The sequence below is a fragment of the Rhinolophus ferrumequinum genome, chromosome 14, assembly GCF_004115265.2.
Source record: "Rhinolophus ferrumequinum isolate MPI-CBG mRhiFer1 chromosome 14, mRhiFer1_v1.p, whole genome shotgun sequence".
Lineage (NCBI taxonomy): Eukaryota > Metazoa > Chordata > Mammalia > Chiroptera > Rhinolophidae > Rhinolophus > Rhinolophus ferrumequinum.
The window spans coordinates 41,506,671-41,519,555 of record NC_046297.1 but is presented as its reverse complement, the minus strand read 5'-3'; the positions used below and the strand labels follow the sequence as shown (position 1 = coordinate 41,519,555).

The 12,885-nt window shown below is 34.6% G+C and overlaps 1 protein-coding gene across 7 annotated transcripts in view; it reads right to left on the bottom strand.

The window, feature by feature from the left end:
* VPS13B (vacuolar protein sorting 13 homolog B) overlaps window positions 1-12,885 on the bottom strand; it is a 719,992-nt gene that overhangs the window by 52,656 nt on the left and 654,451 nt on the right. For all 7 annotated transcript variants that reach the window (XM_033126656.1, XM_033126657.1, XM_033126651.1 and 4 more), the window contains exon 44: window positions 4,643-4,798. In XM_033126656.1, coding sequence (XP_032982547.1) covers window positions 4,643-4,798 — 156 coding nt within the window. The remainder of the gene's footprint in view (window positions 1-4,642; window positions 4,799-12,885) is intronic.

Sequence of the window (12,885 nt, the reverse complement as noted above, 5' to 3'; positions counted from 1 at the left end):
CCAATTAATTAAAAAAGACATTGTAAATTTTTGCGTGTGTGTGTGTGTGTGTGTGTGTGTGTGTGTGTGGTAGGGGTAGAGAAGGAGAAAGAAAGAGAGGGAGGGAGGGTGGGAGGGAGAGAGAGAGAGATATGAGAGGCTAAAAAACACTAACTAGAAAGGTTTTTCACAACTTTGATACACACAGCAGTTGGTTTGAAGTTGGCATGGTGGTCTGCTGAGCTTTTCATATTACCTGGGTTCAGTATAAATCTTTTGCCACTTGCTTCATTCTAGGTTACATAAATTGCTGTTTCTGTGTTCTGCTTTTCACTACTCAGCAGCTAAGTTTTTTAAGTGGTCCTAACACAGAGCTCAATATTATTTGCCTACAAGAAATGTTAACAATCAAAATAGATATTTGTGTATGTGCCTTTCATGAGAGTGGGAATTTACAATGGACTTTCCCGGTTCCTTTAAGAGGCGATGACACTTCTTTTTAAAAAGGTAAATGCAATGTGAGGGCTGTTTATGCTTTCATTATTGCTCTCCAAATAGTCCTTTTCTGTTTAGCTAGATTCTACCCACACCCTCTACCTATTTATTATAAATAGGGTAGAAGCAGAGAAAAGTGTGAGAGGCAGTTCCCACAGAAAGGATTATTGACATTCAACAGTACAAATAACATTTGGAAAAATCCTGAATTGTGATTTGGCACCAGATGTCTTAAAATCTGGGTATCTGACATTAACAGGGAGGATGATTAAAAGAATTCCTTAAACTTGCAATGTATGGAAATTTTTTTGTTAGTACTGATTTGAACCCCTCTTTACATGAAGATTTTTTTAAAAAGCTAATGGTTTGAAGAACTCAGAAAGTCAGCAGAAGTTTTGGGACAAATATGTATTTAATTATTTAAAAGATTAGTGTAGCCCTAAGAAGAATCTGCTGAGACAAAACAATGAATTTTGGTTAACGAATAAAATACATCTTTTTAGTCTGGGAATATGCGTCAAGCACCTCAAAAACATTCATACCCTTTGCTCAGGTAATTAAATTATATAGCAAATTATATTAAGGACAGACTCAGAATACTGGACATCTATTTATACACAAAGGATTTATTATACTGACAAATTGGAAATTATCTAAAAATCCAACAAGAGAATGTCTAAAAATATTTCAATATTCCATATGGTAAATTATTATACAACTATTAAAAGGAAAATTTCAGGAATTTTACATAACAAGCGAAGATGAGCATTACATAATGTTAAATAAAAGCAATTTGAAAAACTGATATTACAATCAGATCTCAAATTGATTAAAAAATATTCACATAAAAAAGTAAATATGTCAAAGTAATAATATGGTAGAATTATGGGTAAGTTTTATTTTCTTCATTAGACTTTTCTGTGTTCTCAGAAATATTTTATAATAGTTAACATAAAAGTAATAACAATGAACTAATATTCATTGGGTGCTTTCTTTTACAAAAGGAATATAAAACATGGAAAGGTTACAAAATTTACCTAAGATCATCTAGGTAATAAATACTAGTGTTGGGAAGTCTTTTACAAACAGAAAGAAAAAAAAAGATAGGTAACATTTTATGAGAATTTTTTTTAAATGTATTTTTCATGACCAACCTTTTTGACTTATGGTGTACTATTGCAATCTGTAACATCTGTTCAGGGACATTGTATATATTAATTTATCCCTGAAATTTAATATCAGTCCTTGAAAATATGTAATATCTATGCAAAAATGAGGCACTATTATAGTAACACAAAACAAGTCCAACTGATGTTACTCACGCTTAGGAATATTTCAGTATTGTACTGTAACTAAAGTGTATCGGGGTTATGACAGTGGGCCAGGCACATTAAAAGCACTTTACATACACAAACTCATTTAATCCTCACGCTAACTTCATGAGGAAGGCACTATTACTACCCCCATTTTACAGATGAGAAAAGTGATTTGCAAAGATTAAATGACTTGCTGAATATCACACCACTAGCAGGGGCATAGAGCCTGTTGCCTATGACCTTAACCGTCAGGACACACCATGAAAACCAATTCTTCATGGTAGGACTCTGCCATTCCACTAATTGGTAAATCTTCTAGCAACCACATGCAAAAGAGTTGAAGGAACTGGGAAAGTTTAGACCAGAGCTATGGTTCTCAAAGTGTGGCCCCTGGACCAGCAGCATCAAAATCAACTGAGAGCTTGTTAGAAATGAAAATTATCGTGTCACACTCAAGACCTACTGAATCTGGTACTCTGGGTGCTGGAACTCAGAAATCTATGTTTTAACAAGCTGTCTGGAGGATTCTCTGATTATAGTCTCTCTCTCTCTTTTTAAATTAGTGTCAGGTGTACAAAACAACATAGTGAGTAGACAGTTATATACCTCACAAAGTGATGACGCCAGGAAGTCTATTACTCATCGGACACTACACAGTTATTATAGTATTATTGACTATATTCCCTATGCTGCACTTTATATCCCTGTGACTATTTTTTAAATTATAGTTGACATTCAGTATTATTTTATATTAGTTTCAGGTGTACAGCATGTTGGTTAGCCATTTATATAATTAATGAAGTGATCCCCCCATTGAGTCTGGCACCCATCTGACACCATACATAGTTTTTACAATACTGCTGACCATATTTGCTATAAACTACAATACTCTTAAGTTTGAGAACCACTAGCCTAGCCAGAAGGAAACTAAGGGAAAACTTTCAAGCTTCCCTCACATTTTTGAAGGACGGTAATATAGAGGGGAGGCAACCTGTGGAGTCCTTACAACAAGCTGTTGTGTGATTGTTGTGTACACCTCACACGTTCTGAGGAATGGCAAAAACTGGCTGAATGGTGACCTATTCTGGCTCAAAAGTAGGAAAAAAACTTCATTAGTAGCTGAAGTAACCAACAATGGAAAGAGCAACTGTGTGAGGGAATGAGCCTCTTGTCATCTAGAATATTCAAACAGACGCTGAATGGCCATTTCTCAGGAAAGCTGGTGAATGAAAAGGTAGATGAGGCATTCTTCAGAGACCATCAGTGACAGTATCAGAAACAGGTGGGTTTTAATTAGGCTGATATTTGTTGAGAGCAGACCCATGTAAGAGAGTTCTGAGGGCAGCTGGGAAGCAGTGACACTTCTTGTTCTTCTGACTTTCCAGCTCAAAGCTCACATTAGTCAGGCAGGTAGGTCCCCTCACGAATCTTTGAGACCCATCTGTCCCGTATTTATCTCTTTGTTTGTGCTATGCTGCCGTCTTGAATGTCCTCTCTTATTTCAAGTTCTACATGCTTTCCAAAGCCCCAGCTCAAGTCATATCTTCTTAATGAAACCTCTAAATTCCCATCACACTTACTGTTAGTTATATACATTGTTGGATTTATAGAAACTTGCAATTTAAGAGCAAAGATTGTGTCACATACTACTTGGTGTCTTTCATTTTACCAAGTTCAACCGTAGGCAATCAACAAATATAATATTTAGAAGAATGGTCAGTTGATTGGGAAGACTCTTCATCCTTCTTTTCTAAGACTCCTCTGCTATAGTTCTCGTTTCACGTGTGCGGCCCACAATGATGAGAACGTGAAGTCCAGCTCCGTCGTTAGGTGTGGATCAAGAATGTATATGATATGGTCTTACTGTTCCCCTCACCAACTGCTTCCCATTTACCCCCTGGCATACAGTAATGGAGTAGCCCCTGCTGCTCAACATGGAAAGCCCCCCTTTTCCTTTTCCAGGCACTGAGTGCTGTTCCTATCATGTCCTCAGTTCACATAAGTTCTGGATAGGCTCTTACAATCCAGATGCAGATGTATATGTTAAAACTCTTATGACAAATCCAGTTATCATGTGTGCAGTGAAGCCAGTTTTCAGATTTTAATACTTCCTTTTTTTCTTTCTACTCTTGTCATATGCTCCACGCTTGAAAAACATCTTTTAAAAACCACATTTTCACATCTTAAGAACACAAAAAAAAGTGTCAGATACTTTTTTTCCCTTTGCAGACTTAGAACTTCAAAAACAGCCAAAAGGAAGTTTTATAAAATACGTAAAAATATGTGCTGAGAGCTGAGGTTTTATATGCCAAGAGTTAGACTGCAGTGAATTTTTACTGCAGTTAATATTAACTCCTAGGGAAAGAAAGCGTGCTGGGGACCCAGGCCCACTCCGTCATGGGAGAGCATCGCAACACCTTCTTCCAGATGATTCTTCCACAAATGAGAACCAACTCCTGGTTATCCATTGTTGGATTATCCAGTCTCCACCACCCTTTGTTTCTTTTCCTTCTCAGTAAAGGCCTTTTGGCCATTTCACAGCTCATTAGCACCTCCACCAGAAGGTAGGTGGTGACAGGGAGAAGAGGTGAAACTAAAATCAGTAAATTTTACTGCTCGTTAGCAGCTCTTGTAAAAGACGTGGGACAAGAGGTCTGAAGCCATCACCATGATCATCAGGCCCATCAACATGCGCTTATTAAGTGCTCAGGTGCACCACTGCAGTAGGCCTAACTAGGCACACCACTGTGATTCTTTTTTATTATGAATCATTTTCATGTCTTTAACTTTCCCTTCCATTAATTACATCAATAATGAAGAGCTGTCTGGGCCATAAATACAAAGGAACTTACCTGTTTTTGCACTCCACTGAGTTGTTGAACCTTGATGATGAGTGAAGCAGTTCGACCCTTGTACTGAATAGTTCTGATAAAAGTCCCGGTATGGTCCACACTGATGGGCTCTGACCAACGCCAATTGCCCCAACCTTCAATACAGATGTGCAACAGCTGGAGGGAAAAACAATAATCGTCATAATGCCAAAAGTGCCAACAAAAATCTAGTCCTAAAATGAAAGTCTCTTTGCTGGAAAACCTTTCTATTTGTAATATTTAGCATCTGTTTTCTTTCTAACCTGCATTATTCATCCACTTCCAGCTTATTCAACCAAGCTAAGAATAGCAAATATGCCACATAGAGTCAATGTGGTTTTCCAGATCACATTTTAAACCTTCTTAAAAGTAATTGTCCTATCAAATGGTAATAGGCCTGTTGAACATTTGAGAAAAGATCATTTCATTCATCTGGAGGACAAGAAGGTTGAAATGTGAGATCAAAGAAACTTGGTCTTGGCTGATAGTTTATTCCTTCTTATGGCTAGACAGTAATTAAAGCTAAATTTGGTCTGTGGCATTATTTTTGACCCTCAATTGCCAGTCCTTATTTTTTCTTTTGACAAAGAACAAAACAGCAATTTGAGGATGCAGTGCATTTAATATACTCTCCTTGTGAGATTATATATATCAAATTAGAAATATGTTCAACATTTTGAATGTATGAGAGACAATGTCTTTGTTCTATTTTTCTCTAGTATATATTTATTGTAACTTTTACCAATAGAGTCTCCTGATTCATATTCATATTTACTCATATAGGATTGCCACTTTTCATAATATTTAGTTTTCTTTCATGGTCATCAAATATTTTCTATTTCTACTCGTACCTACTAGCAAGCTGCTACTAAGAAAATCAGTTTAACTGAACAAGTATTCCAAAACAACATAATAATTGCTGTTTCTTTAGGATACATGTTTAAATGAAAATAAATAATGTTCTATATGATAAGGAAATAAAACTGACATTTTAGGAAAACATTTATGATACACAAACTTAATATTTTCCTTTGTATCATATATAATTTTTAAAAAGAACTAACCAAAGTCTAATTGCATGAAACCTTTTCCCAATTAACAGAATGAATAAAATTTTGAAAACATTCTATGTGAGCTATCATAATCAACCCTTAAAATAAATACATTAAGGATTTTCATGGGAATTGACATAAAAATAAAAGTGTTTGGATGAAAAGATTGTTTTTTAGTTTTAGTATTAGGAGGAACCCTCATAAAGTGCTTAAATTGAAACATTCCCAAGGTCATCGGTCATCACAATATGACTTTTGGTGGAAAATTAAGGGAGGGCTTTTATATGTATATCTTAATAAAATACTAAAAATAATCTCCTAACTCATCTCTTTGCTTTTAATATGCCCCCACTCCAGTTCTTCCTACACACAACCACCAGTGATCCTGTGAAATCAAAAGACTACTGCCATTCAGATGATTCCTAAAAAAAAAAAAAAAAAAAAAAAGGCTAACAGCTAAAAAACAAAAACAAAAAAACAAAAACCATCCTGGACAGCAAATTCCTCAGGGAAACTTTGGTCTTATATATACTCCACAACATAAAAGTCCAGGGTGTCTTTGATGTTTAAATATTAGTTACCGGAAAAAAAAAAAATAGAAAATAGAAAAGAAAAACAATAGCGGTGTTTGGAACCACTTCAGTTTTTTGTAGCAGCAATTGGGAATAAAGCTCAGGGCACACACAGAACTAAAAGAAACAAGAAAGTTGTTTTCTTTGGAGAGACTAGTAGCTTGAAATGACAAAAAATAAAAATAAAAAAAATAATAGTAATAAGACAAGGTACGTAAGGTCAGGCTCAGCTATATTTTTCCTGAAAATTCCATAGCCTCTAAAGAAACTTTAATGTACACAATGTAATTTTAATTGAGGAGTGTTCACATTTGCATACGAGCTCCATTTTAGGTAGCTGCTCAGTCTGTATACACAGGTTTTAAATGACTGAATGTCACCAAGGAATATGCTGTCAGGTTTCACTTGGCATTTATTTGTTTTCAAATTGTTGGCATAGATATTTTCTTTGAATTACAAAAATTCAGATATATTTGGATTTAGTTCACACAGAAAAGTTAAGTGGGAGAAAAACATAACACTTCTCCTACATGCATCACCAGTAGAATATTTGTAATGTTTGGTCTACTGTTAAAAAGCAGCTAAATATCATTGGCAATTAGATGTATATAATTTATTAGGAAAGGAATTACATTTCTTGGAGATGAAATCTACAAAAAGGAATCCAGGAGGAGGCCCAGCTTACTTTAGTCCTCCTTCTTGTTGCTTAATTGATAGGGGCACTAGACAGCAGAGCTCAGATACCCACTGACATCAAGTGAAGGTGGGAAGCTCTGTTCTTGTTGGACCAACTGGCTAAATTTCACTACTACAGGTGCTGAAAAGTCTCCATTTAATAACAAATACTCACACATCTATTTTTATTTCTATGCCAAAGGAACTTTAAAACCAGGCATAAAAATTTGAAATTTGTGTTAGACTACCTGACCCTAATGAGATTTTCTTCTATCATTCATCCAATACATTTTTTATTACTCAGGTACTATAAGGAAGGCAATATGCTAGGCACTATGGAGGAAATAAGAAGGAAGAGCACAAGGAGCTTAAGAACTTATAGGGAAAATAAGGCACGCACAAATAACTAACAAGAGGCATTAGGAGAGGTACAAAGTGATACAGGGGTCTAGAGAAGGGAGGGCTTGTTCTCGGCTGCTGTGATTAGAAGGGCTTCATGAAGCAATTGGGTCTCAGAGTTTGGGTAAGATTTTAGCTAGCAAAGATGGCAATCCATTTCCAGGCCAAAGGGACAACTGGGATATGAAAGTCAGAAGACATTCTTGGGGAAACGTCAATAACCTCGACTGAATGGAGAAAAAGGAATATGAAAACATGAGTGAGGAATAAGGTCGGACAGATCTAGATTGCGGTCAGCACTGATTTACTAAGCTAAGGAATTGGTGTTTTATTCAGGAATTATTGTGTAGACACTGAAGCCTTGTGAATAAGTGAGCAATGTGTTGAAAGGATGGTAAGAGTGGGGTGTGGAGCTAGGAGGACAATTGCAATAGTCAGGATGAGAGGCAATGTGGGCCGGAAACTTGAGAGAGAAGAAGCAGTGGGCTTGGCAAAGCAATCACTATCCTTTTGCCTGGAGTCCAAGGTATTTCTATGTTCTCTTATCAATTTGAAAATTTTCTTTCCCCTCTTTTCTATTAAATTTCCCTTACTGACTTACTTCCGCCACCATATTTTCTATTCAGGCTTTTCATTCTCTTCGGCCTACTTAGCTAGTGCTTAATATTTTCCATTGGGGGGAAAATCAAATAGGAACCAGTCTTGTTTGAACTTTTCAATGGAAACTGAAACTAAGCAATAAGACAGGTTGTACAGTGGCCACATTCATTGGAAGGTCCGAAGAGGCTACATTTTCTTTTTTTCCTGTAGATTTCACCCCACCCCCACCCCCCTCCGCCCGTGTTGTGCTGGCAACCAGACTAAATTCAGTTTTTCCACTGAAGACCTGAAACAGGAGTATATACAGATTTCCACTCATTTTTCCCCCCATTTTTTTCAATGTCAAATAAAACTTAAACTGAATTACTGATCAGGGGACTGGGGGCCAGCTCTCAGGACCACTCACAGTCATGTCCAAAGGCAGAATTCCTGCATTAACAGATTACAGAGGGAATAAAAACAAGATAAAAATGTACAAAATCAAGGAAAACGGTACACCAAGGAAGAGAAAGAGAAAGAGGATAGTTAAGAAAAATTTTAAAATTATATCTTAAATGTAAATGAAGGTATCAGATACTTTTCTGTGAACTTTATTCCACTATTCATTTAAAAACTGTTATCAAGATTATTTCTACTTAATAATCACAAAGTAAAATTTTGTCTTCAGCTTCACTTGTATTTTTTGTATTTTATAATAATTTACTATATAATAATATGCAATTTTAATTTCTAAAAAGAAATTGAAAACCTAAAAACTTCAAAAATTTTCCCAATCCATTGTATTCTCTGTAGAAATTTTAGAAGTTCTAAAAAATTAACATGTAATCCAGGTGAAATAAATTACTGAATATATTAACATACCATATTTTATTACATAACTATATAGTATATTAATATATATTAAAGCTTAGACACCATATTTATTTTTTAAACTTCTAAACTTATCACTATACTCTAAGAGCTTAGTATTGAATAAATAAATGAATCAGGATTATTGAAAAATAACCCAAAGCAGATATTCAAACATTTTAGTGCTGATATTTGTTCATAAAATATCATAAAATGAATATCAAATCAAAATATTTAGAAACAATTCCTATTTTGAATGACCTTCAACACAGGAGACTTGCTTTATGTGGCTAATGATACTAGATTAAACTAAAAATCAAATCCCTCAGACCCATAATTCAAACATTGCAATATTGATGTTAGATCATAAAGTAGACCTTAAATGATATACTAGGTGAGCATCATGAATGAAAATTAAGTTAAAATATTAAAAAAAAAATGTTGTCTCTCTAAAATAATATCTGGAAAGTTACAGTTTACATTAAACAGATTAAAGTTAAGTTACTTGTTTGGAATACATAAGTAAAACTGATCATACATTGCACACCAATAAATTAACATAAAAATAAAATGAATATGTTGCTCTGATTGTTTTTTCAAGGCAGCTGAATTTCAGGATGTTCAGAGTATTTCAAATAATGCTTACAACCAAGTAGAAAAAATTCTAGGTAATGGCTAATGCTTGGTTCATCCCAATTCATAGTAGAACTCTTAGGACCCTATATATCCTTTGACATTTATAGAACAGAAGCTCACACCTAAAAGAATGATAAAGTAGAAATAAAGCAAATTGAATTATTTTCTATTGGACTCTGATGCCTTGTATTTTGGAAGAAGGAGAAAGAGGAAGGAAGCTTTCCACATCAGCCTTTCAGGAGGTGAAATAAGGAAGGCATCACTGTCATTACACACGTGTCAGGAGTTTACTCTTCCACAAAATATGAGCACTTACAGGTTTTCCCTCAAGACTAAATTCAATGAAGGCCACAAATACTGTACAATCAGCATAAAACAACCTCTTACAAAAGAGGGAAATCTGACACACTCACAAAATGTTGGTTAGAATGAAAATTGTAGCTGAAAGGTAATTGTTGTATCAAAAATCTTAGTTTCAGATACTTACTGACTCATCAATTCTATATAGGAATTTATCGTACTGTAATAATTATAGATATGTGCAAAGATTTATTTAGATGAATGTTTATTCCAGCATTGTTTTAATAATGAAAATTTGGCATTACTAGGAAATTGGTCAAATAAAATATAGTAAAATCAATAACAGCTATCATTTATTAGACACATACTATGCGTCAAGCACTGGGCAAAGTGCTTTTAATACATTTTCTTATTTATTCCTTAAAACAATCTTATAAGGTAGATACTTGTGTTTCATTTTACAGAAGAGAAACAAACTGAGTTACACAGAGGCTGAATGACCTGCCCAGCGCCACAGTGCTGGGGAGGGCCAGGTATGAGATTTGAACTGATGTATGCTTACTTAGGGACTCTATTCTTAACCATACTTCTACTGCAGAATCCTCTCAAGCCATTGAAAAAAAATCACAGCATGAAAAAAACATTCACAGTATTATTTAGCAATAGATTAACTGAAAAAAAAAGCACATTACAAAAAGATATGTTCAGTATACATTCCATTTTTGTAAAATGAACAAAAAGTATATATGCATATTCTAAGAGAGAAAAATGGCTAGAAACATGCCAGCATGCTAACAGTGGTTATCTTGGTGTTGTGGGGTTGTGTGTTTTAAATTTCCTTTTTGTGTGTGTGTTTTATGTGCTTTAATGTAATCTCCAAATTTCATACTAAAAATATGTATTATTTTGCAATCAGATAAAAATTAATGTTATTAAAATGAAAAAAAAATGTCTAATAGGAAGCATACAGAGCCTGCATTTCAAGTAAAAAGAAACCGTACATTTCTATTTTAAAAACTTGAATTCAGCCTCATGCATGAAGTCTCCCCATCTGTCCTAGTAAGTGTCACAGCTTTCCCATTTGCAGTTGGCACTTTGCTAAAAAGGTGACACAATCCTCAGTTCCTCTCTGTAGCCTCTACAGCTCCTTGAAAAGGGTCTGGGTTGCTATATTACTTATTCACATAATTCTTGAAGTCATTTAATGTAATTATTTAAGTTTTATTCCTAAGGCAATAGTTCTATTTTTTTTCCAATTAAACAAAAAATTTTAATATCTACCTCTATTAAATACCTACCATAAGCCAAGCAAACGTAGTACATACACATGGTGAATGTAGAGATGAATGAGACACATTACTTGCATTGAAAATTCTCACAATACAGTGGAAGAAACAAATCTTTAACAAGAAAAATTATACGCAACATTTTATGAGAGGAAGGAAAAAATTGTTGTAGGACTCCAGAGGTACTGTGCTTGGGGAAGTTAAAAGATTAACCACAGGACATATTTCAGTTACTCAAACAAATACCATGAAAAAAGATGCAGTGAAATAGAGTAAAATATACATAGGACTGTTATTTCTGATGAACAAAAGCAGGCAACAGCCTAATTTGTAGTGGTTCTTTCTGTACAAAATTAATGTCTACAAAGCACACTGATTGTATTACAAACAAAGACAAGCCATAAAAGTAGCAAGCTATGGCTTCAAACCATTTGTGCAAACAACCTCTGTCATACTTCTTGTCAATATAATTTGGAAAATTAACTTTATATTATGAACTCATCGGCTTACATTCCTCTAATAGCTTTGATCATGATCCAAATGCAACCACTGAATTTTGATCTTAGAAAGGAAAGAGTCATACTGGAATAAAACTCATTGTTTTAGGAGGTCAAACCTTGATCTTGGGCAGCCAAGAGCCATGTGTGTAGATTCTTGGGAATGAGGAGAGGTGAGAGCTAGGGAGAGGACCTGCCTGAAAGAGAGTAGTACAGAAAGGGAGGTTCAAGAGGCAGTAAACTCTTATGCCAATAACTGCCATTTCCCCTCAAAGCATCAAATCATTAATAAATATCAGGGTTTGAAGCATTAAAGACATTGAAACAAAGTAATTAACAGTTGTTGGGCTGTTTGAAATAATGCTATTCACTATCTCCCTGGTCTTTATATATTCAGAGATAGCAGCTCCCAGGAACAACAGACTCTATCTAGTAGCACCTCACTGTATTTTATGAGTGGTCATCACAAGACAAACATTATAGATGAAGATCAAGAGTCAGGAAAAACAAACAACAAAAACAATAGCTGTGAAAGAAGGAAATTACAGTTTCTCATGAATTTTGCCAATTCAGGATATCAGATAAGTGTGAAAGGATGTGGGGGAAGCTTTCACCTCTGTATCGTTGAGAAATATTAGGAAATGCCAGCTAGAAAATGGGAAGTACAATAAGAATTGACTTTATCATCCTGCCCTGCAGCCGGAGAGATGAGAATAAAAATCTCACCATTTCTCAACTGATAATGGGGTATAACCAAGGGCAGTCCATTTAATATAGTCATTAATAAACAGCAAAAATGACATGAAAATAAGCCAGAGCCCTAGGAAAAAGTATTGCAAAAGAAAGAGAGTATCATCCTAAAAAAATGAGGTGAAGACGTTACTAATTAACGTAGTGCACTGCTGCAGAATTCCGGGAAAAAAAAATATCAGGAAAGTTTTTGATGTTCTCGACAGTATGCAAAAATACATGATTTCTATAAAACTGTAGAAAAATATTGAGAGGAAAGAACAGTCTGATATATATGGAAAACAGCCTGAGATTACAAAACTAGATGATATAAAAACGGAATTAGATAAGAAATAAATGCAAGGAAGCTACAAACGATCTACACTGATGGAATAAGAACAAGTATGAATAACTACCACTATGGAAAAAAAAAACCTTGAAAACGTTTACAATTATGCAGAGCAAAAAACACAAATAGATGAAGAAATATGAGAAAAATGGCATACGTATAAAAGAAAACATACACATAATACAAAAAAGAAATAATGTTATTGATATCTTACACCTATATCTTCACAACTTTAAAACAGTGCATTGTGTCATTTCATTATGTAGTTTATGATAAATCAT